Genomic DNA, 27901 nt, shown 5'->3' with positions numbered 1-27901 from the left:
ATTATAAGGTCGCAGATGTTAGCTCTGCAGCAGACTGACCTATTCAGCTGTAAAGTCAGCCAACCTGCAGAAACCAAATTTTCTCTAGCACGTGGGTCCAAACAACAGTGATCTGCAAAGGAGAGGGGAATCGTCCTGGAAGAGATCTCACTGCAACAGAGCTCTTGGCTTCTCAATCAGCAGAATTTTAGAGAAAAACACTACAGAAGCCAGCTATAAATATTAATCTGTCCTAAGCAAGAAGATGCTGTATGTTTACATGTCTGCAAACTCTAAGTGTACTTCCTTACTGAAAAATTCCACTCAGCCTTCCATTTATCCTCTTCACTTCAAAGCTGGATGTGCTTTCTGCACAGTTGTTGACCACAAAAATGGAGCAGATGCAATTAAAACAAAACTTACAAAAGACAAAAAAAATGTATATGTAGATGCATATGTATAATTTCAGGTTCTGTGATGAAATTACAAGGAGACCTACTATTTATTTGCCAAAAAAACTCAAATTCATGATCCAATTTCAAAGTTCCTATCTCCTTTGTGAGTTAAAAAGAATTACAAAAATCTTTTAATATGCTGCTTATTATTTTAAAGAGAGAAAATTTGTTTTTAACTCTTTTTCTCATAGCTTGGAATATGAGATTTCCAAAGGAACGTACTGGAATTTACAGAATTAATAACAGTAAAGATGGCCAATAATATAAAAATTATTTTTCTTCTAAAAGTAGTTTTCCATTTAAAAGTAGCTAACATTTTACTACATAATTTTATATTATAAAGGAAATAAGTAAGTTGATCAATAATTATTAAAAATAACCAATAAGTGAATGCTTACCTATAAAATCTAAATTTTAAAGTGATAACCAGGTGTTATTTACCTGCTTATACAATACTTCTCCAATAAAGTTTATTATTTAACATTTCTTTCCAAAAAATTAATTCCCTTATATGCAGATACACAGCTTTATATAATGACATTTCTGTAAAGACCAAAATAATGTTCAAATGGTAAACACACCACAAACCAGGAAATTTTCAAATGGTAATTTTTCAAATACCAATTCTAAAAAGATAAATACTTGGACCACACCAACAGACAAGGAAAAAGTGAAAGACAAAATCAACTCTGAGGGGTGAGCTGGGAGAAAAGAACACACAGACTACGAGCTGAGTGCCCCGCCCACATCCCTCGGCCAGGTACCAGTAGCCCAGGCTAGGATCTTCGTACGAATTTCCTAATTCACTACTGGACATCTTTCTACAACCCTCTACATGTTTTTCCGTAGCATAAACAGTTTGCACTTACATAACAGTGATAAACCCTTGATGGTGAAGCAATCTGTTATTGTTCTCTTTACTGAGCTACTGATTTACTTGCCTAAAATTAGTATTTGCTGCAGTTACAGTCACAGGAAGCCCAAAGGAAAACTCAACAACAAAACTCACCTTTGCTTTTGTTTTTGTTTTCAAACCTCCATTCTCCACAACACTGAGGTCCAGTTTGCCATCGTCCTTACTTCCTACAGCTTTTAGTCCTTGCAAAAGAATATCTCGTAACTTCTCATAAAGAGGTTTTTCAGCATAGTCCAGTAATTTCACTGTTTCCATGTATTTAGCAATTTCATCTAAAAGAACATAACTATTCTGTAAATTTTTGTCATATATACCACATACTTGTCTCTTCTAAGAAAATAATAGATTTTTAACAGTAAAATTAGAAAGCAAATGTATTATCTTGTTAAACATTTTTTTTCAATCACTTCTTCAATGGAAAGTATGCTTTTGAATTCAGGAATTGTCAGATAAGTCAAATAAAAAAAGGATTTTGAGATACAATGTGAAAAACATTTTTTAATTGTGAGAGACAGTAAGATAGAAGACATGCCTAAAATTTAAATATATACAAAAATAACTGCTGTAGGTTCAAAGCTTTTTTAAAAAAGGACCTAAAATAAAGATTATGAAGCAAAAGGTGCTTAAGTACAATAAATATCATAGCCAGTATTTTTTTTTGCCATGGAAGCCACTAGTTCTATAGAAGACAGCTGCATTCTTTGTGCAAATGAGAAATAAAACATGAAAAACAGGTTAAAAAAAAAAGAAGCATGGCCTGGATTTCCTATAAAAGAGAAAAATCGACTTCTGAATAATAAAGGGTTTACTGTACACTGAGGCAGAAACAAATGCATAAAAAGAAATCTTCCTAGTTAAGACCAACAATTCTCAACATCCATCTAAAAATCCACTTTAGGCTAATGGCTCATGCATGTCTATCCCCAGCCTAGCCTTTCCACTGACCTCCAGACGTGTATATCCACTGACTCATACACCTGCTCTCCGTCTTCTCAAATCCCAACAAGTGCAAATCCAAACTCCTGACCAACCCCTAAAACCTGCTCCCCCTGCACTTTGCCCTTCTCTGAAACTTCCATCCTTTCAGATCCTCAAGCCGAGAATTCTCTCTTTCCACACCCAATAAATCAGGAAATCTTCAATGCTACATCCACACGTACGTACATATATAGTCATTCATTCACATATTCATTGAGCACCCACTACACACCAGGCATGATTCTAAATATTCAGGTACACAAGAAAAAAGAACCAAAAAATCCCCTCTTTGAACTATTAAAGGGGAATCTATAGAAAACCTAAAGCAAACATCACCAAATAAGGCAAAATACTGAAAGTTTTCTCTCTGAGAGAGGAAGATGGCAAGGAAGTCCTCTTGCACAACTTCTATTCAGCACAAAAGTCATGTACGTTTTTAGCCAGTACAGTGAGGCAAGAAAAGAATCAGAAGGCATAAAGAGTAGATTGGAAGATGTGAAACAGTTTATTCACAAATAGGACAGTGTATACAGAAAATCCTAAGGAATCTATAAAAAACTTCTAGAACCAATCTGTAAATTTAACAAGGTCACAGGATTATAAGATAACTATTTAAAATTTTATTCTACTTCTATATCCTAGCCAAAAGCAACTGGAAAAATAAAATTTAATAAAAATATATCACTTATAATAGCATCAAAAAGCATCAAATACATAGCAACAAGTATAATGAAAGATGGGAAAGATTTTTTTCCAGATTAAAACTCTAAGATACAGGTGAGAGAAATTAAGTGACCCCAAATTAAATGGAAGATATAAAGTATCAACAGTATAAAGATGTCAGTGCTCCCCATTAGTCCAGAGTCAATGCAGTCTCACTCAAAATTCCAGCAAACTGGAGAAGGGGATGTGTGTGGAATTGACAAGGTGACTTTAAAATATACACAGATATACAAAGTGTCAAGCAAAATAGCAAAGTCAAGTTTAAAGCAGAAACAGGGCTACAGAACTTGAACTACCAGATATTAGGATTTAAGATTAATTACTTATTACTATGGTAATTAAGACAGTGTGGCTCAAGAACAGACAAACAGAACAATGAAAGAGAAGACTCCAGAAACAGATCCACAGATGCACACCTGATTTAAGACAAAGGTGGCATCACAAGGAAAGAATGGTCCTTCCAAGAAAGGCCGCTGTTAACCCTCTTAACTATTCGAGGTGAGAGATGTGTTGGATTGTCTTGATCTTGGTAATCATTCTACACTGTATAGGTTCAGGCAGACCTCGGAGAGACCATGGGTTCAGTTCCAGACTGACAATAAAGCAAATATCACAATAAAGTCACAAGAATTTTTTGGCTTCCTAGTGCATATAAAAGTTATACCATAGTTTATTAAGTGTGTAATAGCATTATGTTTAAAAAAATGTACATACCTTAATTAAAAAATATTTTATTGCTAAAAAGATGCCAACCACTGTCTGAGCTTTCAGTGAGTCATAACCTTTAGGCAATAGTAATATCAAAGCAAACTGATCACAGATCATCAAACCAAATACAATGAAAAAGTGTGAAATAATGTGAGAATTACCAAAACGTGACACAGACCATGGAGTGAGCAACTGCTGCTGGGAAAATGGCAGCAATATGGACTCGCTCAACACAAGGTTGCCAAAAACCTTCAATTTGTGGAAAAAGAAAAAGAAATAACTATGAAGCACAATAAAGCAAAGCATAACAGCAGGGCTCTGCCTGCACATCCAATCATCACGCTGGACAACTGTATTTGTCAATTACTCCTCAATAGTTAGAAAATAAATTAAAACGTCCAAAAATGCAACAGTGGGAATGAATGTCACAAATGCAATACTGAAAGAAAAGGGACCCTAACAGAACCAGAACATTAAAAATCCCTGTGCTCCTGAAGTGATGTATGTTGTTCACCTGATTCCATTTCTATATAGTTCAAAAACAAAGCCTTGGTGTTGGAAGTTAGGCTAGTGATTCATCAGACCAGAAGGAGAGGCTCGTGACTGGCATGAGGCACTGGGGGTGGTGGGAGGGGTGGGGGCTGGATTCTGAGAAACCTATAACATCCCATTTCTTGAGGTGGTTGGTAGGCTGCAATTTTAAATGGATAAGGTCAGGGTAGACCTCCTTAAAACGGAGACAACAGAGCAAAGGCTTGACAAGACTTCTAAACATACCCAAATGGACCACTCCTCACTACCGCCACTGCTGCATTTTTGCTTGGATTATTGCAGTAGCCTCCTGACTGGCTCCTGCTTACACCCCGCCTTGTTTCCTTAGCTGTCTGTCTGTCTTTAAAACAGAAGCTGGAAAGATTTCTCTTAACAGACAATTCATGCCTCTCTTCACCTAAACCTTAAGGTCTCGCTCAAAGTAAAAGCCAAAGCCCTCGTGATGGCCTATGGGAAGGCATTCCTCAAACACCCCAGCACTTCCGCTCCTTCTGCCTAGAAACGCTCTTCCCCAGACGTCCACATGTCCCTCCCTGTCTCCTTCCTACAACCACTCAGGTGTCCGTCTCCTCAGCGAGGCCATTCACTCATTAGTTTACTGTTACTTTTCCCAACTAGCGCCCCAGCTTCACGAGGACAGGGACTCTTGCTTGCTTTGTTCACTAGGGGCTCCCTAGTGCCTGGAACAGTCCTCGGCACACAATGAAGTGTCAAAAAAAAAAAAAAAAGTTGAATTAATGAATGAAATTTGATTTCTTTACTGAAAGCACTGACTAATAACTGAGCGAGGCCCGCCTGTGGAAGGGACGCAGTCTGTCATGAGAGCTGGCCCCAGTGCAATGACTACACTTAACAAAACCTACACTCTTATATTAAGGGATAGTCCAGGCACCTCATGACTCCTCTTTCTCCAAGAAAACAAAATCCCTACAAACAATTAAGAAGTCTTTTCCTACCTGGCTTGTTTTTCTCAGGAAAACATTTGTCCATCAAACCCGCAATGTTTTCTCTGTATCTGTTAAAAATTAAAGAATGAGTCATTGTTTGAAGCTTGATGCCATGAAGAGTTATTAATATTTAATACCAGTAAATAGCACATTAAGCAGCATTGTGCTACACCCTAAACATGCTTATGGACATTCTTCTAAAATAAAATGAGCAAAAGACTAAGGAATTTTACCGTTTCATAAGTACTTTCTTATTTCTTCGTAAGTATCAGTTAAAACTATAGTTCCTGTCAAGAAGTTCTGACTAAATACATTTGTCTTATCATGATTTTGCCCAAAATAATTTATTAAAAGTTTTCCTTTACCTAATTTTGGAATCTCTAACATAGTTAGGATCTTTCAAATTATCCTCCCAAGGAAGATGGCCACTAAGCCACTGGATCATGCAATAGCCAAGGATTTCCAAATCACCACGTCTTGAGGGGGCTACGAACACAAAAGGAGCAGATTAAGCACACTGACACAGTGTCTGCGGCAGAACCTCAGGTGTATCTAAAACAATAAGGGAAAAGAGTCAACTCTACAGTCTTGTTCCTCATCATAAAATCTTGACTCAGTTTTTTAAAAAGCACTGTTACCTGGGGCAGTATACAAAAATAATTTACCTCCAATCAATAATTTACTTTAAAACCCAACTGGTAAACTTTAAATTTTCAAACCGAGAGTATCAGTCTAGGAAATAAGTTATAAAACAATGACACATTTCATACTGTCCTTGGAAAATGTGAAGACAGTAAAAGTGCTACAAGCTATTAAGAGGCCCAGAGAACTGGGGGGTTTAGCTCCTCCAGTGTTGGGCACAGAAAAGAAATGACTGCTGAAGAAACAGGCCAACTTGATAGGTGACAAATAACAGTTTATCGGTTACCAAGTTGCAGCTGCATAAGAAAGGTGAAGACTTTTAGGGAGGAAAAGATCCAACATTCCAGCTGAGCTAAATAAAAGCAGAAGTCATCATTGTAGCTGACTGACCCGCCTTCACGCCTGAAACCCTGGCGATCTTTGAAGGGTGGGAGGAGACGGGACACGGACGCACGCACGCACGCACGCACACAGGCGGCCCTGCTGCACAACTGCAGGAGCTTAGCACTCCCTTCTCCCCCCACCCTGCCTTGCCTCTTCAGTTCTGACTGATTTATCTACTTATCTATGATGCAGAATGAAGAACCGTGCAGGAGTCTAGCTGGAAACGTCAGCAGGGTACTTCTTGCTCAGGTGCCACTGACGTACCCACGCCATTGTGCGCGTCGATGCTGGTGAATTCAATCGTGCCATCGTGACATCTTTTGGGGTCTTCTTTGTATTCTTTGTGAATCCCTTCTGGGCAGTACCGATAAGCAAGGCCATAATCTACCAAGTACACCTAAAAATGTCCAAGCACCAAGACAAATTAAAGCCAAGGTGATGGCATATACACTCCTTTAAAGCCCAGAAACAAAATTCTGTCATTCGAGGGTAGACTCATCTACAAGGACGTGCCACAGTGCCCCAGACAAGTTAGGTCCAGTACGCAAACAGCAGCGAAAACTCAATTCCGAAAGACTTTTTATTTAAAGAAAAACATTAAATGACCATGTAGCTATAGTGCAGATAATAACCACTGGATTTTTTTAGACAAGTACGTGTTACACTTGTAAATAATCTTGTCTCTTCAACTTGAGCAAGGATTGTAAATCTTTTTTTTAATTCTTATTTTTTATTGAAGTGTAGTTGATTTACAACGTTAGTTTCAGGTGTACAGCAAAGTGATTCGGTTATACATACACATACATATTTATTTTCTTTTCAGATTCTTTTCCATTACAGCTCATTACAAGAAATTGAGTATAGTTCCCTGTGCTCTACAGTAGGTCCTCGTTGTTTATCTATTTTATATATAGTAGTGTGTGTCTATTAATCCCAAACTCCTAATCTAAAAGATTATAATCTTACACTACTTCTTACAGCACCCAGAACAAAACTGAGCACAGAGTAAACCATTAATACCTGTTGCACTACAGCTGCCACACACTGGGTGTAGGACGGCTAACTCAGCTGACACATGCTGTATTAGTTATTCCTCTCCTTCTTCACTTAAAAAATAATCAAATATCAATTCATTCCATAAAAACATTTCATAGATTATAATAATAATCTGAAGAACGTTTAGATGAGGCTCTTATCTACCTTTAAATATTATATATATTAACGTCAAGTCTTCATAATTAAAACCTAAATTCTGATATAACATATACACATATCTGCAGGCATGTGTGTGTGTATCTGACTAGCGTGCAAAGCTAGTAAATGTGGCTTTCCTCTAATCCAGAACCACACAGTGCACCTCTAACTCCCAGAAATGGTCTCACACATGCAGGCATCTAGTCACAGGAGAGAACTGGACTAGAACTAGGGGATGGGTCGAGACCACACATCTAACACTAGAAAAATAACCCCACCTGAAACATGTGCCCAAAGGGTAACAGAGCTGCAAACATATTTCCATCTAAACAAAAGGCAGCATGTTTTACTCAACTACAAATGGAAATAAATTGTATTTTTATTATATTATACAAGTCCAGTCTACTTCAATTAATTAATGGAATCCTTCAGAAAAAGAAAAATAAAGTATGACATTCAACATAAACACACTTAAAATTCTAAAATATTCCTTTCTTATACAAGATCAAGTAAGAGCACATGTGAAAGGGATTAAGCCGTGACCCAACTGTGTCTCCGAAACCCTACCTTTAGCAACATCATGGCATCAGCTTCAAGAAAATTATAAATCCCTCTACTCCAACTAAACTGACCCAAATAAAAGTATAGTAACATTAGCTTTTCTCCTTTCCTTAAGAAGTAAAAATTATAAAGAAAATGTAATAAACTTAAAAAAATGCTCATTTGAATTCCAAACACTATGGGTATACAAACTTAGACAGCTAAGATATTTCTGTAAACCAACTGATTTGAATAATCAACATGTTAAAGACCAAATTTTACAAGTAACAGAACACTTAACATTGATGGATTTCTTGAACAAAGGAAATTTTTTAAAAATGACAAAGCAGACAGGCAAACATAATTCACTGGTGCACTATATAATTTTAAGTTTCCACCCCCAAATAGCTATTTGAAATCCATTTTGTATCACAAGTACTTCTTCTGAATATTATTTAGGGCAAAATAGCCAACTTGATAAAGTGCCAACAAATCGCTTCAAAAATGTAGAATGTTAACTAGATAAAAGTGTCAAGAAGAAATATTATTATTACCATATCTACTTCAAAAAGTAAAACTTCTGCATGGGTTCAGAAGTTCATAGCAACCATATTTGTTTTCAAACAACAGGTTTTAAATGGTAGAAATTAAAGGTATAAAGCTACCTGGTCAGGATTCTTGTAGCTGAGAAGAAGATTTGAGGCCTTGATATCTCCGTGCACGTATTCATGCTCATGAATATACTCCAGAATATCCAGCTATGAAAGCATCATATAGAATAAATTAATGCAGTACCTGACACCAACCAGCAGAGGACCGAGCTTCAACACAACTAGCCTTTACTGGATTAAAAAGGAGAAGAATGTAGCTCACATACAATTCTTAAGCTTAGCTGCAAGACAGTTTTCCGAGAAAACCTTTTGGCATTTGCTTCATATATTTTCTGAAGGTCACTCCCAAAGCGATCCATTATCATAAACCTGTAACTGAAGACAAACAAGAAAAGCCAATGAACAAACTGCACCTCAGGAACACCTACTTTGCAATGAGTACTCTCCTTTCAAAGGAATTTTTTCAAGGCAATGTTTAGTAAGAAAGTAGACAGAAAGAAAAGACAAGGAAAGGAAGGAAGGAAGGAAAGATAAACATGTGAAACAAGTTCTCCCAACCAGAAATCTCAAGAGTTGCAAGAGCTTTCCTGTCCTGACTTACGCCTTGGGGCCTCCGGATCTCAGCAGGTTACAGGAGACAACATTCAACAACACCCACAGAGAGAACACAGCAGATCCAGTCACGGCGAAGACAAAATCCTCTGAGTAAGACTGACAGCACTGATTTCTGTCATTAAGTTAATTTTTATTTCTGAATATTAGCTTCCTGCTTGTGGCTGTTCTTCTGTTTTAAGGCACATTTTAGCAGTATTATTAACATTCTGATAAAATCAAGACTGTCAAGAGATGCTGTAACAACAGCTAAATACAATAAAACGGCTTAAATGGTGTAAAAGAATTACATACTAAGTACTCAATAGCCAAGATTGGAGGAAGAATAGATGTCCTGCAAAAATGTGAAGATTTTTGGTTTTGCCACAAACCGACTCTGTCACCTTGGTCAAGTCGTATTTCTTGTTTGGGCCCCAATTTCCACAGGTGTCAAATGTGAGAGTAGAGCCTTGTGCTTTCAGAGCTCTTTTCCAGCACCCAAATTCTAAGATTCAATAACCATGTCACATTTCAGTGCGTACAGAAAGGCATCACCCAGCTGCGGTAACACGGCTCAGCATGTGCTCTGAGGACCGCTTTCATCTTTATAGTTTTCTAGGTTCGGAGTTGTCTGATTAAATCGCTCAATAAATCAATAAAAACCAAGACCACACTCAAAATGTATCGAAGTATCTTCTAATAGGGACAAGGTTAATCATCATCACAACAAAAGCTGGCATTTACTGAAGCCTTGGTATGTTCACGGCACTGTCCTGAGCACTTGGATGTACCAGTGCATTTAAACCTCACATCACCCTTATAGGTAGGTGGTCCTTCAGCCCCATTTTACAGCAGAAGAAAACTGATCATTAGTAATTTGTCCTCTAGGAAGTGGTGGATCCATGCTTTTGACCACCAAACTAAACACCAAAATAAATAAATGTTAAGTAGGACACAAAAGCCAATTTATATGGTGTAGGCTTCTAAGATAAAAATACAATACAACAAGTTCAACAGGGAAGGAAGAGCTAACATTAAAACACAACATGCCGAACTAAAAATTCAGGATTCTACTTATTCTTGAACTGGAAGAGAATTAGAGATCATCTTTCTAAACATCTTTTAATAAAATAATTAATGTCTATAGAGGTAAAGTGATTTGTCCAAAGCCATGTAATTAGTCAGTGGCAAAAGGTATTCATTCATGTCAGACCCTTGGTACCCTGACCTCTACGATGATAAAGAGGGAACAGCAATTTTGACTTCCTGAGTCCCCTGTACAACAGGTTTGAAAGGTTGAGGGATGAGGCCAAGTTCACAGGTACATGTTTGTTTCTACAAATAAGTGATGTGTGTGTAATTATTATAAAATAATAGGTGAGTAACAAAAATACAACCTCTGCTGACACTCTGAAACGGAGCAAAAACACAATTGCTTAATTCAACCTGGGATCTGTTAATATATCACATGAAGTACTTTGTTTTTATTCACAGATCATGCCACCACAGTTCTAACCTCACCATTTCTAAATTATACACATCAACTAAAGCATGATTCTACATATTGCACAGAAATTTTTACCATATTCTGCAAGGATAGTTCTGCCACTGAGTACTAAACAGAAAGCTACTTTTAAATAACTCTTCTAAAGTAAAACCATCGATGTATAATTTCCTGGGGACTTGAATAAAACAATGCAAATAATGGGAATATACAAACCAGTGTAAATGATTTAATAATGACAGTAGCTAACATTTCCACGAGCCTAACACTGTTCTCAACACTATATTCATATCACTTCACGTGAGTTACAGGGCCAAGTACGGATTTCTGGCAGCTGGAAAGACAATCTTACTTTCTATTTTTTTTACTTTTGTAAGAACTAAAATGATTATTTTTAAGAGCATCAACCTAAAAAGTAAACGAATACTTTACAGGTGCTTAGTGTTCCCTTTTAGGAGCTCATTCTAGCAACTCCAATGTTACAGAAGAAACAGGCTGAGCGGTACAGCCACCACTGGGCTGTGGTGAGTCAGATGTGGCTCGAGTCCCTGCACTCCACAGCATCCTCTGGTCCACACGGGGGAGTTCTGTCCTGCAGCGCTCCTGTCAGTTCACAATCAGCTTTCCGCCCCACCATCTCCCAGGCCCTGATCACTTCACAGGAGCCACACTCACAGCCCTGTTTAATTGGCCCTTTGATTTATCACAAAATCAGTGATAAGAATGTATAAAGTGTGCTATCACAGTGTTGACAACTTTAAAGTCATCATCCCAAAGAAAAATAAATAAGCAAATCCGATAATAACAACGATAATGATTTCAATTAACATTTACTGAGCACATACTATGTGCCAGAAAATCCCGCTTATGAGTCACATGTTCTCGTCCCATCACAATAACTCCGTAAAGTAAGCACTGTTACCCCCATCTGACGGGTGAGGAAACATGGGAAACAAAGAGACTAGCCTAGGACTACCCCTGAAGAAGGCAAGTACATTCAAGTTCAGTGAGGTTTAGGTTTCATTGTGATACACTTTTGCTGCTGTTGTTTTTTTTTTTAAAGAAAAGTTTGTACTGAAATTCTAGAAGGAAGGGGAAAAAAAACTTGGTTATTCCAAGTCTAAAGTGACCTAGCCCCAGCCACACTTCCAATTATCTCTATAAAACGCAGGTTTTGATAACGTACCGCTTCTTAGGAACACGACTGTATACCAGGGTACAAATGTGTCTGCTTTTGAACAAGTCATCTGTAAGGAATTTTCCTGCCCAAGTTCCCCACAGCGAGGCTCCAATTCGCCATGTAAACCAATCCCCAAATGCCGCATTCACCCCGCATGTCGCTGTCCTTAGCTGGACAGCGTGCAGTAGCTCCCGGTCACCTCCTGCACACGGGCTCCCAACAGCCCTTCCCTCCAGGTCTTCATTATCTGCTTCAGCCTCTTTCTTTCTCCAAGTTATTTCCTTCTCTTCCGCATGCATGCCTCCTCCCCTTGTTAAAGCAAGGTAGCCAGGAGGCCACCCAGCAGGCCAGAAGCCTACTCTGCCCAGGGGTTCACGGCGCTCTCCCCTTGAGATGCTACCCCTTCTCTACAATGACTTTCTAAGGGATCGACGGTCCCTTTGAGAGTAAAAGCTAACACTTGCATGTGTTCCAACAGCTTTACACTTAGTACCCCTTCTTACGTGGGCAGGTGTTACTCTATCTCACAGATGAAAAACTGAGGCAAAAAGGAGTAACTTATCCAGCCATACACATTTTAAGGGGCAAAACAAAGATTTGAAATCAAGTGTCTGGCTCCAGAATCCTTGCTCCATGCTGTTTCTCCAGAAAATTTCACAAAAACTATAGAAACTTGTCTCAGCAAAACCATATATAACAAAATGTTACCTCGTTATTCCAGGGGATTCCTGTGCTCCCTAAGAGATGCCTGGGTTCCAGGGTAAGGACTCCCCGTGAACAACGACTGCCACCCGACGGCTCCTCTACTCTCCTCTCCGCCTCGTCTGACAGCACCAATTTGTCTCAAGCTCACCATCCTCTTACCCAAGTGCCTCACACGCTCATCACTGTGACCACTTTGACCCTGCCAGTGGCTGGTTTAAGAATCAGCTGTGATAAAACCCTGACCAAGAAAACCAGGGAAAGTCTGCCACAAAACCCCTGGGAAAGGTTTCCCTGCCAGGAAACTGAGACTCAGAAGCAGCAGCCCCCTTTTCTGCTGTTGGGTGTGTCTGCACGAGAAGCCCAGAGACGGACAGTCACCTTGGGACCGCACCATGGAGAACCAATAGCAAAGCTAAGATGAAGAGGGCCAAAGGGCAGGGTGAGGACGCTGGGCTCCTGATGACCACTAAAGAGAGCCGAGTCAGCTTTACCCCTCCCTGCAGCTAAAAGCATGCTTACCAACGCAGCCCCCGCTCCAGCTAAATCTACTCTTCAGCTCTCAGCTACCAACAAAACTCTGTGACATTCCATTCATTAATTCAGGTATTTTTAGTGCCAATTATGCATCAAAGTACTGGAGGTTTTCTCCAACTCAACAATGCCAGCAATATCCTCTCCACTCTGAACTCCTAAGACACGTATGAGTCAGAATCTCACAATTCAGCACTTAACTGGTCTCTGATTGTTTCATACAGGTTTGCTTTTTCTCACCAGTTAGACTGAAACCTCGTAAAGATGGGCAGATTATGTATCTAACGTGAAATGCCAAATTGAAGCCTGAGGGCTTCCTTTTACATAAACAGCATGGAGATTTTTGTCTGTTTATTTATTCATTTTTAAGGGAAAAAAATAATGCAGGCATGTCTGGCTTTGTTCCTACTTGTCAGCTAGGTTCCAGGCAGCTGCTACCACTTGGTTCAAGTCTCCTAGACGAGAGATAACACCTTGTTCATCTCTGTTGAATACATTCCACGCAGCCCAGGTGAAGGCCAAGCAGTACTGTAGACAGGTGCTTAGTACCCGATACCTGACTGAACAAACTGAACAGTAAATGCTCAGAAATGGAGAAGAAAAACAAAATCTGCATATTTTTACCTTTTTCCATTTTTATCATGTAGACCAGACCCCCAATACTTAGGAACACCCAGGTACTTCAGCTTGTGGGTACGAATCCATTTCTGAACTGCAAGTTAGAACACATGCTTGTGATTTCAATTCTGTGATACATAAGTAGTTTTCAAAAAATCATTAAGAAAAATAAGTAAGTAAATAAATAAATCACTAAGAACAGAATGTACTTATACATGCAATAAGACTTCACCTGTATTCATAAAAAAAAGAAGTGAACAGAACATTATACCCAGTAAATGAAAAGTACTTTATAATCAAAACATTTTTATTAACTCAGAAAACTTTGTTATCCTGCCCTAAACATGAAAAATCTGCAAAAGAAAATATTTTTTGAAAAATCATTTTAAAAAAATCAAACCACAGTACTGCAATTGCAATTAGTATCTCCAGTTCTGTGAATGTTTAGTTCCTTCCACAGAAAGACTTACTTTGCACCCCAATCTAAAAATCCTCAACCAGAAAGTCAAGTTCTAGGAGAGTCAGAAGGCTCTCTTGAGAGATTGCCAAGCCTGAGACCATCCTCCCAGGAGACTCCCTGGATCTTTAGAGGGGGTGGGAAGGGGGCGAGGGGAGGGGACCGGAGGACAGAAAGGACCAGGGCAGCTAAAAGAGTTCTCTTCCCTCGTAGTCTGTTCTAGTCCATCAGTTACTGCAGCCCTGCAGGCTGCGTTCTCCAGAGTTTAGAAAAATACTCAACAAGACTTGGAGATCCTTGAGCCATACTCAATAAATTCTCAATTTTTAACAATATTTCCTAAATCATATATTATTTGTTAACTAGATTAATATCAATATAAGTGAAATCTTATCATAACCAATCTATTAAGAGATCAAAATTCTTACATATAATTCTCATTTAAGTGGAATTTACCTATAAAGTAAAACATAACAAAATGTCATAATGTAAGATCCAATGCTCCAGTCTTGGCTTAAACAAAACAAAAATAGTGGTCATCTTAAAAGCATAAACATGTGTACGTGTTTCTTACTTTGTTCTGGTTTGGCAGCTCGCTGGTAGAACTTTAGTTCAGTAAAAAGAGGTCCATTGTCACTGGGTTCCTCAAAACATAAGAGTTAATTAGTACTAGCAGTAGTTAAAATTACTGAGTTACTGTCAATAAACTTTCAAAAAAGACATAAGTCAATTTTTCTTTCTAAACAATGATTTTGATATTTAACTTTATAAACTATATTTAAGATTAAGTAAAACTCTTCAAAAATGTTTCATATAGTCTCAGAAAAGTCCAGAAGTTTTATATTTCTCTCAAGTTCCACCTCTGTAAGTGATGAACTATACAGAATCAGATATGCAGCTCAGTCTTGGCAGAAGTTTAGGAAAATTGTTAAACTTATTCTCACATTTTTTAAGCTTCCTCTTAAGCAAGATCTGCAACCATGTTTACTGTTCCCCCAAGGGGCTACAATGTGCTTCTCAGATTTAATAAAATTTCAATACTTGATTTAAGTAATCAGTGGCAAAACCCCATGCCTTTCCTGTTTCTCATTTCAGCTATATCTAGCTTATCAGAACTGGCAGAAACCCAACCTTACCACAAAGAAGTGTTCTGGGACTCCAGAGAGAGCAAGTATGTCCATTTAACTTCATCTTTTCCTTTCTGGCCCTGATTCCCACGTTTTTCAAACTAAGGAGCCCTACAATTTACTTCCCACGTGATAATTTAGAGTCAAGAGGAAAATGAGGCTCAATAAGAACTGTTTTCCACCAACTTTACTGAACTACATTCATTTCCTATTTTAAGGGAAATTAGCAGTTAAAATTATTTGTAAAGAGGCTTATATTCACAAAAAGGTATTTGACACACAAGAAATATCAGCCTGTTGGGAGTTTTGCCTTGTTAAATAAATTTGGAAGAGTGAAAACAATCTTATAATTTTGTGGACTTAATAAATTTTGTCAAACTAAAATTGATTACTATTTATTTAATGTTTGACATTTTGCATTGATATTTTCTTGTTTATTAAGAATCTGCGAAAAAATGTGAAAAGTAGTGAAAACTTCAAATGAAGAAGCTAACATTCCTAAATGGATTTTAGGGCTGCCCTTCTGTTAGCCAGTATGGGAGGAAAGCTATTTTGGACAGAATACCCGTGTAACTGGAGTTCGAAGGTCAGTCGAGCATTAGAAGTGATGAGGTCCACTACCTTATCTGAGAGGAAATTTGTGATAATATGTAGATTTCTGCTACTAGAGATGCCTTTTACAGAGACTTAAAAATATGTTCATTTTTTTCATTCAAGATACCCCACTGTCATAGAAGCTAATTTTTCTCCTTAAGATTTAAATAAAACTTAACTCTCAAAACACACAGTTCTAATATTGCAGATTTCTTGTAATTCAGAAAAACAGGAGTCTTCAGTTAAAGTACTTACAGGAATAATGATTAGGCAATCTACAAAGAGTGAGGCAGTAGCTGGTTAAGTATTCAGCAGCAAACAGGCAACATACATAACCAGAAAATGAGCTTGCCTTACTTGTTACAGGTAAGTTTACCTTCCAGCCCAGCCTCGGAAGAGAATGGTATTCGAGGGCTGGGCACGTCATCGCCTCTTAAGAAGTAGAAACTAACCAACGCACCAAGGTGTGCCAAATCCCCAACTTGTGGACTCATCATCTCAAGTGTCACCATAGCCTGTGGTTCCTTTCCTCTCAGCAATGGTAGCTAGACAGACATTTGTGAAGGTTTAGAGCACGTGGCCGATAACAGGCCTTCTATAGGAGTAAGAGATTCAGTGTAAGAAACGAAGAAAGAAACAGAAATTCAAGGGAGGAATTTTGGCAAAGTTACTCTCCGAAGGCTAACTTTTACAATAGCTCATTAATATAACTCAGGTTTGAAAGGGATTTTCCTAAGACAAACCCTGGCCTATTACTACCATCAGTACAAAATTCTGATTTATTCACTTTCAACCTATGTCACATCAACTTTAATTTTCAAGCTTTCCTTCAGGCAGTAATTTATTAAACTTATAATGAAAATCAACCTATATAAATCAGGCTATTATAAAGAAAGCCCAATTACAATGAAGGCTCTTTGAGCTCATTTCACTTTTTCTAACCCAGTAAGATTCCATTATAACAAAATAAAGGAACTACTTCCTTGGCATTGCATTCTAGCCAAAGCTAGCTACTTCTGTTGAAGAAAATACCTTAACTCATAACTAAAATTTTATTAACATATTTCAAATCTAAACTACTTTGCCAACTCTATAATAGCCAAGATTTAGAAAAGAAATTGGGACTGACATTTTAACTAGAATATCACTAAACGTTTCTTTAAGACTTCTAAGTGTCAAAATGAAGATGACAACAGAAAAAAAATTAAAATGTGATATATTTCAATGGCACCATCTAAAAGCAACTGGCTGCCATTTAAAAATGAATCTGTATAAAGTTTCTCCTTCCTACCAAAAAATTACATGTGAATTGAAAATTCAGGTCACTTCTCATAACATCAGTGAGGGAAATTAAACATCAGTCTGCAAACTTCTTTCCATACAACTTCAGAGTCCAGATTTTTATTAGTACATACTGGGAAATGGCTATGAAATAAACAGCTGCTGGGAAACAAGACCCCAGAGCCTGACCGCCACCCCTAGCTCTGCTGTGAGCTCACTGACATGACGGCAAAGGGTAACTGAAGAACTAATTCATTATAAAGTCCGGTAGTAAGAAAACACAAAGGGATATTTTTCTCCTGGTATTACCTAACTTTTTAATTATCAATTTACCAGTTCTCTCTGCACATTTACTTTCTTGAAATGAAATATAGAGAGTGTCTCTCAGTTATTTAGAGGCAGAGATCACAAGTTCTCCACCTCTGGGGACCCCCACCACGACTCCAAGGCTGCTTCCCTACGTCAGTAAGGACTAAGGCCCTAAACAAAACCAGACATAGCCATCTGGTAGGAGAGAGAATATCTTTAGTATCTATCTTACCTAAACAACTATCTTAAATGTTAGTCTTAACTTCATTTCAAGACCAAATGTAAGAAATTTGGGACTAACTAACTGGAGCTCTTTCCTAGAGCAGATACCCGTATCAGCAGCAACCAAATTTTTAACAAGTCTTCCACATCACGGGGAAGCCCTACCAGAAGCACAGGGTACCTGCGTGCCCTACTGAATAAAAGGATCCCCAAGCAAAGGTAAACATAAGCATGCACATAGGACTCCACTGAAAATAATTAAGATGCTCTGGACGCCAGACTGCACCAGTGGTTCTCAACTTAGATGCACAAAAGAATGCCCTGAGAGACTTACTAAAAATACCAATAACCAGGCCCTGCACCCAGAGATTCTAACTGTCCTGCACAACCGGAGCTGAGAACCACTGTTCAACCTGATATAGTGTCACATTATTAAGTCTAATTTCCATTAAAAATCAATTTGCCCTTGATTATTTCTTTTATAACTTCTGCTGAGGTTTTTTTTTTTTCTTTCTCTAAAGATAAAATATCTTTTTAGGAAATCTGGAAATATTTTGATATATTTTCTTCATATAAATAGCTATTTTATAAAATTACCTCTATACCATATAGTTTTGCATCTTGCTTTTTTTGGTAATTAATTACAAAATTTCCCCAAATAATAATACTTGTTTGAAAATATGATATTTCATAGCCCCTGGTGTTTAAATGGCAAATGTTCATCAATAGTTCTGGTTTTAATACTGGAAAGATGTGATAATCATTTTATACGTTATGTTTGATGAACCATTTCACTTTTAACACTACAAAGCTCTGAGAGTAAGAAATGCAGAGAGTAAGGGACAGAGTTACGGCCAGCATCTCACAAGTGAAGGTGAATCATGAAGAGGCTGCCCTAAAAGGCCTCAGAGACAAGAGATGGGGAAGGTGGCATCAGGAAGTTACAAGGTGGTAAGAAATTATGGCTAAAAAGTCTTCAAAGGAATAAAAGAGGCATTTAAGGGTGGCATAAAGAAAACAAAATTTAAAACAGGTCCTTATCATCAAAAACTTAAAATCCAGTTAGGGAGATTTAATAAACACATAAAAAACTAAAACAGCTAGTGGCATGAGAAGGACATTAGAAAATGAATTATAAAATAAATGGAAATAGAGTGAGTGCTACAGAGGCTTAAAGGAGCTGAGAAAAGACAGGTATTAGGAAAAAAACAAGCAAACAGCAGTTATTAAACTGTCCCTTAGAAAGGAAAGAAAAAGTCAACATTGTTTTGTTTATGGCACTTTTCCAGGATCACAGACAAATTACGACTTTGAAAATGTTACTGAAATATTAAATGCAAAAGGGACATCAACTGAATATTTATCACTGTCCTAATTACAAAGGGAAGGCATAACATAGGCTAATGGAAACAGAACTAAATTAGGAGATAGGAGACACAGAGCACTGAACTAGGGCTGTAAACAAATGGCTTTAGACTTAGTAATGTAATTTGCTACCTTAAGCAGTTAGGAAATATTTGTTTCCACCCATTTTCTTTCTGTTAAGTAAAAAAGGTAGTAAAAGTAAACTCATACTGAATGACAACTAACATACTTAGAATTAACCCATAGGGAAGAAGAATATCATAATTTTAAAATAAAACACAATTTTTAAAAGCTCAGGTTATATAGAAGAAAAGACACAGTTACACACCAGCCCCACCTATGATATTCAGCATTGGCTCACTTTCCTTCCAAGACATGGAACCAACTGTACAGGGCAGCCAGCTGCAAAGTGCTCAGAGGTAACAGTTATTTTCTGAACCTCAAGATTATGAGAAGTCATCAGGGGACTTGCTTTCTTCTCACAATGGAAACTATTTAAAGATCCTAAGAAGAAACTAATCTTATCCATAGATTTTAATATTCTAATTTGTCATATCAAAGACAAATGCAGATAATATTCCATGCAAATTCCATGTAAATGACCCAGTTTAATAATAAAAACTTTTGTTTCTCTGATACAGCAGCAAACTAAATATTTCAAAAGGAATGTTATCCCACAAATGAGAAAGAAGAAAAATCCAACATGAAAAGGCATGAAGAAAAATCCAACATGAAAAGGCATGAAGAAAAGTGAAATGGTAGGGGAAACAAACCAATGACACACACCGTGAAGTCATCAACGTCACTTCTACTTCTACCCAATTAGCGCCCCCAGAGCAAACAAATATAAAAATTGGACAAAACACGGGAAATTACTGTTCTCAGACATCAGACAAAATAGACAGTATAGGACTGTGACTTCTAAAAGACAGAAAGCAAACAAGTGACCTGACCCATGACAGCCCCAGCTTTCTTCACAGAGACATCAGGAGGAAAGGACATTTAGGATACTGTGGGGCCAGAAGGGGAGACCTGACACCAAAATGAAACAAGATGAGAAACGTTTTAACTTTAGAAATATTAGAGAAAAAAATAAAGATCAATATGCCTCATGAACGAAGACATAAAAATTCTTAACAAAATATTAGCAAATCAATTCCAGCATTACGTAAAAAGCATAATGCACCATAACTGGAGTGTATGTTAAAAATACGTTAGTTCAATGCTCAAATACCGATCAATATAACTGCCACGTTAACAGAATAAAGGAGAATCCTATGGTCTATCTCAACAGATGCAGGAAAGGTATTCAGAAAATAAACAGGCAAACTGTAAACTGGGAGAAAATATTTACAACACATATATCTAAGAAAGGACTTGTCTCCAGAACAACTCTCTTACTACCAATTATAAAAAAGCAAAACAACCTAGTTATTTTAAAAAGTGGGAGGGGGAGGACCACAAAAGACTGAGGCGGCACTCCACACAGGAAAACATATGAATGGCCTATACGCACAATGAAAAAGTGCTCAAAATTGTCATCAAGTAAATATAAACTAAAACTATGAGACACGGCTGTATTCCTGATATCACAGCCAAGAAAACACATACACGCGACAACTCCAGGTGTTGAAGAGGATGTGGAGCAACCAGAACTCTCATACACACTAGCGAGTGCATAAGATGGTAAAACCACTTTGGAAATCCGTGTGGTACTTTTTTATAAATTTATATATACATCTTTCCTATAAAACAGCAATTGCACTTCTAGGTATTGATCCAGGAAAAACAAAAATACATGTACAAGAGCGTTTATGGACACTTTATTCATAATAGCCAAAAACTGGAAACAATCCAAATGTCCATCAACAGGAAATGGAAAACGAACTCTAATGTGGCTGCACGATGTAGTACTGCTACGCAGTGAGTCTGAGCAAGCAACTGAGACGCCAACAGTATGGATGAGCCTTTAAACGCTATGCTGAGCATACGAAGTCAGAGACAAAACAGTACATACTGTATAAATACCATTTATAGGACATTCTGGAACAGGAGTAACTAACCTACAGCAAAAAAAAAAAACAATTAGACAAGTGGTTTCCTCCAAGGGTGTGGGAAATAGGGGTTTGACCAGAAAAGGACGCAAGGAATATTTTCGGGGTGATGGAAATGCTCTATAATTTAATAGGGTTAGGCTTACACACACATATGCACTTGTCAAAAGTGTTCAATTGTTTATTTAATATCTATTTATTTTCTTGTGAAAACTATGGCCTGAATAAAAACGTGATGAAAACAATCACTAAAACAGTTCAGGTCCAAAAGAGCCATTAACTCATGAGGGATCAAATATAGTCCTTTTTGAAAAGAGAGTAAAATAAAACAAAACAAAACAAAAAACCTTGGGGTAATTCTAATTCTAGAATTCTGTAGCCTTTAGGGAAAAAAGGCAGGGTGTGGGACTTATGTGGTAACTTGCCCAAATAACAGACTCTGTTACTCTTCTATTTAACAAAAACTTGTTCTTCACAGGTACTAAAGAACTTTGAGAGAGCAGAGTTACAAACGTGCGTAAGCAAAAAAGATGCATACTATCTTGATAACAAAAAATAGTAGTTAAAATACCTTTTAGTGCACCAATATATAAACTGACCTGGCTATTCAAAGAATGTCTATGTCAGACAAGATGTTGTCCACCTTCACTCATTACAAACTAATTTCAATGTCAGAATACCAAAAAGAAGTTTCCAAGTGATGACAAATAATTTCATTTACTAAAATGAGAGGGGAAGGAAAGACAATTGGAAATAAAAAGAAAAAACTGACCAAGTGCAAATTCAGAAGCAAATGCAAGATAAAATACAATAAAATTTCACTGAAGCAGTATAGCTTTGTAGGATACAAATATAAAAAGCATCTCATCTATTGCAAATATAGCTGAAATTTTTAGAAGGAGCTGAATATTTTTACTCCACATCTGCAAATCTCCAGGCTTTCATTCATTTTCCACAAATACCAGTGCCCCTCTAACTCAAAAGAGAGGAGAACTTTTGAACCCAATTATTTAAAACTATAAAGCTACTTTTGTGTCTCATTTAATATTTATGAAGCATTACTTAAAATATAGTACTTAATGGTTTAATTAATTCTAGTTACCAAAAAGAATGTTTTATAAAATAAATACTACACTAAACAGAAAAAATCAGTTGAAACATTTTCTTACCACTTTTACAACACAGGGTGCATCGCTGCCCACCGATTTTGAAGAATTCTTATCAGCTGTTAGAAAAAGTGACATATGTAATATCAGAACAAGAAGTAGCATTATTATAAATAGTTTGTTACTAACTCTTTATTAACATTTAGGTCTGTATAATCTATAACCTCTTGATAGAATTAATTTCAGTTCCCAAATATGTGTTTCAGGATATCATTACTGTACATTTCATCAATTTTAAGACCTTTTTCCCCCCACAATTTAACACGTCTGAAATTGAAATGCATCTTACAATTGCTGCTATCTTCAATATGATCATCAATTAAGTATGGAAAACTGAGTTAAAGATTTCTTTAATTCAAAAGTACTCATGGCCTTTGATATGCTAATGTATGTTGTGAATTCCCAAGAGGATCATAACTGATGCAATTTCTTAAATTTAACAAACTAGGGAATCCTTTTAAGAAGGAGCATCAGGAAGGTAAGAAAAGAGGGAGCAAAAGCTCTAAAAAGCACTCGTTTGGGGGAAAAAAATTCATGTAGCTCAACAGTTCAGATATTGACATTAGAACTTTAAACCGCCACCCAGAGTAATTTTAATGTGGCTGTCATTTTGTTTCATAAAAATAAGAAGCACAGCTGCCTTGAAATGCTGAGTGAGGACTATAAGGGTGTCCAGATTCACTAAACAAATATTTTTACCATGTACCTACTATATGCCAGTTTCTAGGAAACTGATTTAGCAGTGAACAGGAAAAAACAATCTCTACACTTATGAAACCAACATTTCAGTGGTAGGAGAGACAACAACTAAAACAGAAAGTATGTTTGATGGTGGGAAGTGCTACCGAGGAAAAATTCAGCAGGAAAGGAAGGCAGAGAGTATTGCAAGTTAGTAAGAAAGAGAAACCTTGCTGACAGTGTGTCGTCGGAGCAGCGGTCGGCAGACGGCGAGGGAAGAAGCCATGTGAACACCTGGGGGAAGAACATTCCAGGCAGACAAAGGCCCTGATGTAGCTGGAGAGGAAGACATGAGGTGGCAGGTAATGGGGGGCAGATCAGAAAAGCAGCAGGGAACACGTGCAATAAGCTTGACAGGTAACATAGAGCTATTACTATGAGTGAGGTGGCAAGCCACTAGAAGCTTTCGAGAAGAGGAACAGTCTGCTCAGACTTCGATTTTCTGAAGAACTCTCCAGCTGCTTCATGGAGGACGGGGTGTGGAGGGCAAGGGCAGAGGGAGGGAGGGCAGTCAGGCTGTTACAATGCTCCGGGTGAGAAACGGTGGTGGCTGGAACCAGAGTTGTAGCAGACAAGGTCGTGATAAGTGCTCAGCCAATGAATGTATTTTGTGTGTGTTGTGTGTGTGTGTGTGTGTGTGTGTGTGTGTGTGTGTGTGTGTTTTGAGGGGGAAGGTAGTTAGATTTATTTATTTACTCATTTATTTATTTAAAGTGGTGATACCAGGGACTGAACCCAGGACCCAGTTCATGGTAAGCATGCACTCTACCACTGAGCTAACCCTGGTGAATGAATTTTCAAAGAAGAGCTAACAAGATTTATTTATGAATTAGACACAGAGGAGAAAAGGAGGGGAAAAGAGATAAGGATAACTCCAAGCTTTTGGTCTGAGCAACAGGAAAGAGAAAGTTGCTAGTTACTAAGATGGAGAAAACCGCAGGAGGAGCTGGTGTGCTGGGGGCCTTAAGTTTGAGATGCTCAGGCAGCTAATATACAAGTCTTGAATTCAGAAGAGTGGTCCAAGGTAGAGAAATAAATCTGAGTCAGCAACAGAGAAACACTATTCACTTAAAGCCATGAAACTGGAAGTGCCCCAGGGAGAGAGTGCAGACAGAGAAAAGAAGAAATCCTGGGACTGAGACCGAAGGCATTCTCGCATTAGACGCTGAAGAGACGAAGAGGGGCAGGCAAAGGAAGTCAAGGAACCATCAATCAGCTGGGAAGCAGCAGTATTTTGAACCGGCTGCAACTTCAGACTATAGAAGGAACACCACGTCATAAAAACGGCTAAGTGGGCAAATGAGTAAGTCTGAGCTCCTTAAGGAACACACCGCTTAGATACTGAATTAATAATAAAGCAAGGTTAAGTTATTTTTAAGTAAGTATTTACTGTACAAAATATTAAAATGAAGATAGCATCCCAATAATACTGCATGATTCCAATGAGGAAAGGGAGAAAAAGGAAGTTCAATAATTCATTCAAACAACGTATACTGTAAAATAGGCCAGGCACCAGGAAAACAATAAGCAACCGTTGTCGCATTGCCAAGAAGCACACGTTTATTCTGGAAGAAAGAAAAGAAGCTTCAAAGCGGCAAGAAAGCACTACGAAAGGGTTAACACAGGGGTGTTAAAAACAGTACCTGCCCTAAGCTCAGCTTTGTAAAAATGAAGCAAAAGAAGCATCACATACAAAGATCAAGAGGCAAAGGGCAGTATGATGGTCAAAGAACAGATTTTGAGAAAATTAAAGGGATGAAGATAAAAGTTACGCAGGGACCAGTCGACATGAAGGGTCTCTGTATGCCAATGCCAAAAATTTGGCACTTTATCCTCAGGGCGCTGGGGAGCCTTAAAGAAGTTTAAATAGACTAGATCACTCAAGCCACAATGGGAGTAACAGGATGCAGGGGGCAAGACTGAGCAGAGAAAATTCACTGCTATGCTGAGGATCCAGACAAGACGGAAAACCACCTGCACTAAGGGAGTATCAGCAGAGACAGAGAGAAACGAATGGATCTGAGAAGCCACACAGTTAAAGCAATGAAGACCAGACGAAGAACTGGGAATATCAGGGAAGCACCACTTGAGAATGCCTTCCCAGAGTCTGGCTTGAGGGGTGTCAGTCATTCAGACAATCCTCTCCTGATCATGACAGAGTCAGGAGATGAAAGATGGTGATATAAATTTCAGACACGCCTGTGGGTCATCCAGGGATCCCCTGAAGGCCACTGCCTATGGGCTTGGGCTCAGGGATCACTAGGCTGCAGATAGAAGATACGGGGATCAACAGCCCAGGGGTAATAACAGGGGCTGAGAGACGACGAGAGCACACAGAGGCCACAGAAGGAAAGGGGAGCCGAGGAGGGAAAGCTGGACAGCACAGAAGTACCTAGAAGAGGAATTAGCACATCCGGAGAGGGGAGGAAAACGGGAGGTGAAGGAGTGCTCTCATGGAAGACAACGGAAGCAATTTTTATAGGAAGGAAAGATAAACAGTATCAAATGCTGCAGAAAATATCTAAACAAAATTCAAAAGCAACCTTTTTAGCAGAAAATTATCATTAGCAGAAACTGCTGATGATCATGAATACAGCTGTTTTGGTATCAATGGGCACAGAGAGATAAAGAGGAGACAGCAATGTTAAAGCAAACCCCTTCCCAGATTGATCAATCCAGTTTTAAAAAAGCAAAGTTTTATTACAGAAATCTGTCAAACCATTGGATATTAAAAATACTTACTATTAGATGAAACTTTCTGATGATAAATACAAATACAGATAAAACAGCTAGCACACAGGCTAAGCAAGTTGCAGATTTGCCAAAGGTTACAAAAGCAAACTAACTAGTATAAAATGAAGAATTTACTTGTTTTAAGACAAGTTCCCATTCCTAACATGGGATGTCTTAGGCCCACACGTTCTGCAGCAGAGACAGCTTATATAATCTGCCATCTCTAAATCATAAGGTCAAAAATACATACCTGGCTGATATGGCTACTAACTAATCATTCATGACCTATGAGGATTTTCAGCTTAACTCAGCCTAGTTCACTGGAATGGGTTTGGTTCTGAACAAAACTAAAGAATTAATACCTATTTCCCCAAAGACAGGTGCCACTGAACTAGAGATTACATTTATAAAATATCGTGAAGTGCTGGTCTTTAAACTGCTTCTTGAACATACCTCCAGAGACTGGCTAACCAACTACTGGTCCTGGAAGCTGAGTCGGACCCCTCCTGAGTAAGTGCACCCGGTTTTATCTGTGTCAGTGGTTCTCAGACTTTCGCATGCGCCTCACTCCCCCGGAGGGCTTGTCCAGTCACACTGCTGGGCCCTCTCCCTAGAGCTGCTGATTCGCAGGTCTGGGGTGGGACCCGAGGACACGCAGTTCTAACAGCGACGCTCATCTAGCATTAATATTAGTATTCTGAGTAAGACATTGCTTGAAAGAAAAAAAGGGTTCACTGCTAAAAATGATTTTATAAGCCTCATGGCAGAAATTAAATAATTAAATCAAAATCAGAAGTGGAGTAAGAATATACAGTGGAAAAGCTGAGAGAAATATCAAAAGCAACCATGAAATGCATTGTATCACTACTAATATTCTTAGTGAAGCAGACACCTTTAGAAGCAATCAGGGAAAATATTTTTTAAATCAACAAATTAGTGCTCGCTTTGGCAGCACATATACTAAAATACTAAAACTGGAACGATACAGAGATTAGCATGGCCCTTGCGCAAGGATGACAAGCAAATTCGTGAAGCGTTCCATATTTTAAACTGGGAGTTCGAGATTTGCAAATATTAACTACTATATATAAAATAGATTAAAAACATTTCCTCTGTATAGCATAGGAAACTATATTCAATATTTTGTAGTAACCTATAATGAAAAAGAACATGAAAACGAATATATACGTGTATATGTGTGACTGAAACATTAGGCTGTACACCAAAAACTGATGCGTTATAACTGACTGCACTTCAGTTAAAAAATGAAAACAAAAACAAAAACAAATTAGTTAGCCTATAGAAGCTCAGGGTTCCACAATGGGTCCCCCAAAATTTCAGAGTAAATATGCTAATTAAATAGTACATTTCAGGCCTAACATGCCATTTCTAGGTCATTATCCTAAATTCCACTATAATGACTATTAGGGTTGTACAGAGAGAAAAAAAAAATCCATACCTATTAAAGATCTGAAAATCTCCAAATTAAACCAAAATAAAGGGAATACATCCTAATTGGGTGGAGGTGGGGAAAGAAAGGTATGGCTTCTTTGGGTCTCAAAGAAGATTATATAATCTTAAAAGATCTAGTCATATGCTCACTAATGACAATATTACAGATAGTTTATCCTCTGTTTCTATCATGATTAAAAAAATTAAAAAATAGCCATCCTCTCCATTCTACATTGGAGATGCCTTTTTGCCTAACCATACAATATTATGTTGACTGTAGATTACTAGGAACTGATCCTGTAAAAGTTCACAATTAAGAAACTATTTTGATAACAAAGCATATAAATCTTCGGATTGACAACTGGAAGTGGTCATACACTTACCAAGATATATACAGCCAAAACCACCTTGGCCAATGGGTGATCCCAGTTTCCATTCCTTTTTTGCCATGTCAGTGATTATCTCCCCAGCTGCAAAATGTTCTGCAAGATGTCTCTTTGCAGGGCCCTGTCTTCCAGCTTGAGCTGCTTTTACACGAGGCATTTTCACTACAACATAAAATAAAGCAACATTCAAAATCATAATCCTAGAAGTGTTGAAAACATTTTCACTAAGGAAAGCTCCTGTGCAACAAAGATGCTGTTC

General features: G+C 37.9%; 1 protein-coding gene and 1 non-coding gene across 5 annotated transcripts in view; one reads left to right on the top strand and one right to left on the bottom strand.

The window, feature by feature from the left end:
* VRK1 (VRK serine/threonine kinase 1) overlaps positions 1 to 27901 on the bottom strand; it is an 80312-nt gene that overhangs the window by 17215 nt on the left and 35196 nt on the right. For all 4 annotated transcript variants that reach the window (XR_004320924.1, XR_004320925.1, XM_032482594.1 and 1 more), the window contains exons 2-11: positions 27640 to 27804; positions 22337 to 22392; positions 14790 to 14859; positions 13765 to 13852; positions 8896 to 9004; positions 8684 to 8776; positions 6549 to 6681; positions 5624 to 5744; positions 5268 to 5326; positions 1444 to 1622 (exon numbers count right to left, since the gene is read on the bottom strand). Coding sequence is in view for 2 of the 4 variants with exons in the window: in XM_032482594.1 (XP_032338485.1) it covers positions 1444 to 1622; positions 5268 to 5326; positions 5624 to 5744; positions 6549 to 6681; positions 8684 to 8776; positions 8896 to 9004; positions 13765 to 13852; positions 14790 to 14859; positions 22337 to 22392; positions 27640 to 27799 (1068 nt within the window). In the remaining 2 variants the exon portion in view is untranslated. The remainder of the gene's footprint in view (positions 1 to 1443; positions 1623 to 5267; positions 5327 to 5623; positions 5745 to 6548; positions 6682 to 8683; positions 8777 to 8895; positions 9005 to 13764; positions 13853 to 14789; positions 14860 to 22336; positions 22393 to 27639; positions 27805 to 27901) is intronic.
* LOC116664635 lies at positions 26751 to 26852 on the top strand. The gene has a single exon (XR_004321153.1). It is a non-coding gene; the product is annotated as a U6 spliceosomal RNA (small nuclear RNA).

The sequence above is a fragment of the Camelus ferus genome, chromosome 6, assembly GCF_009834535.1.
Source record: "Camelus ferus isolate YT-003-E chromosome 6, BCGSAC_Cfer_1.0, whole genome shotgun sequence".
Classification (NCBI taxonomy): domain Eukaryota; kingdom Metazoa; phylum Chordata; class Mammalia; order Artiodactyla; family Camelidae; genus Camelus; species Camelus ferus.
Note: the sequence above shows the minus strand (reverse complement) of the source record. Positions and strands in the feature narration are given on the sequence as shown.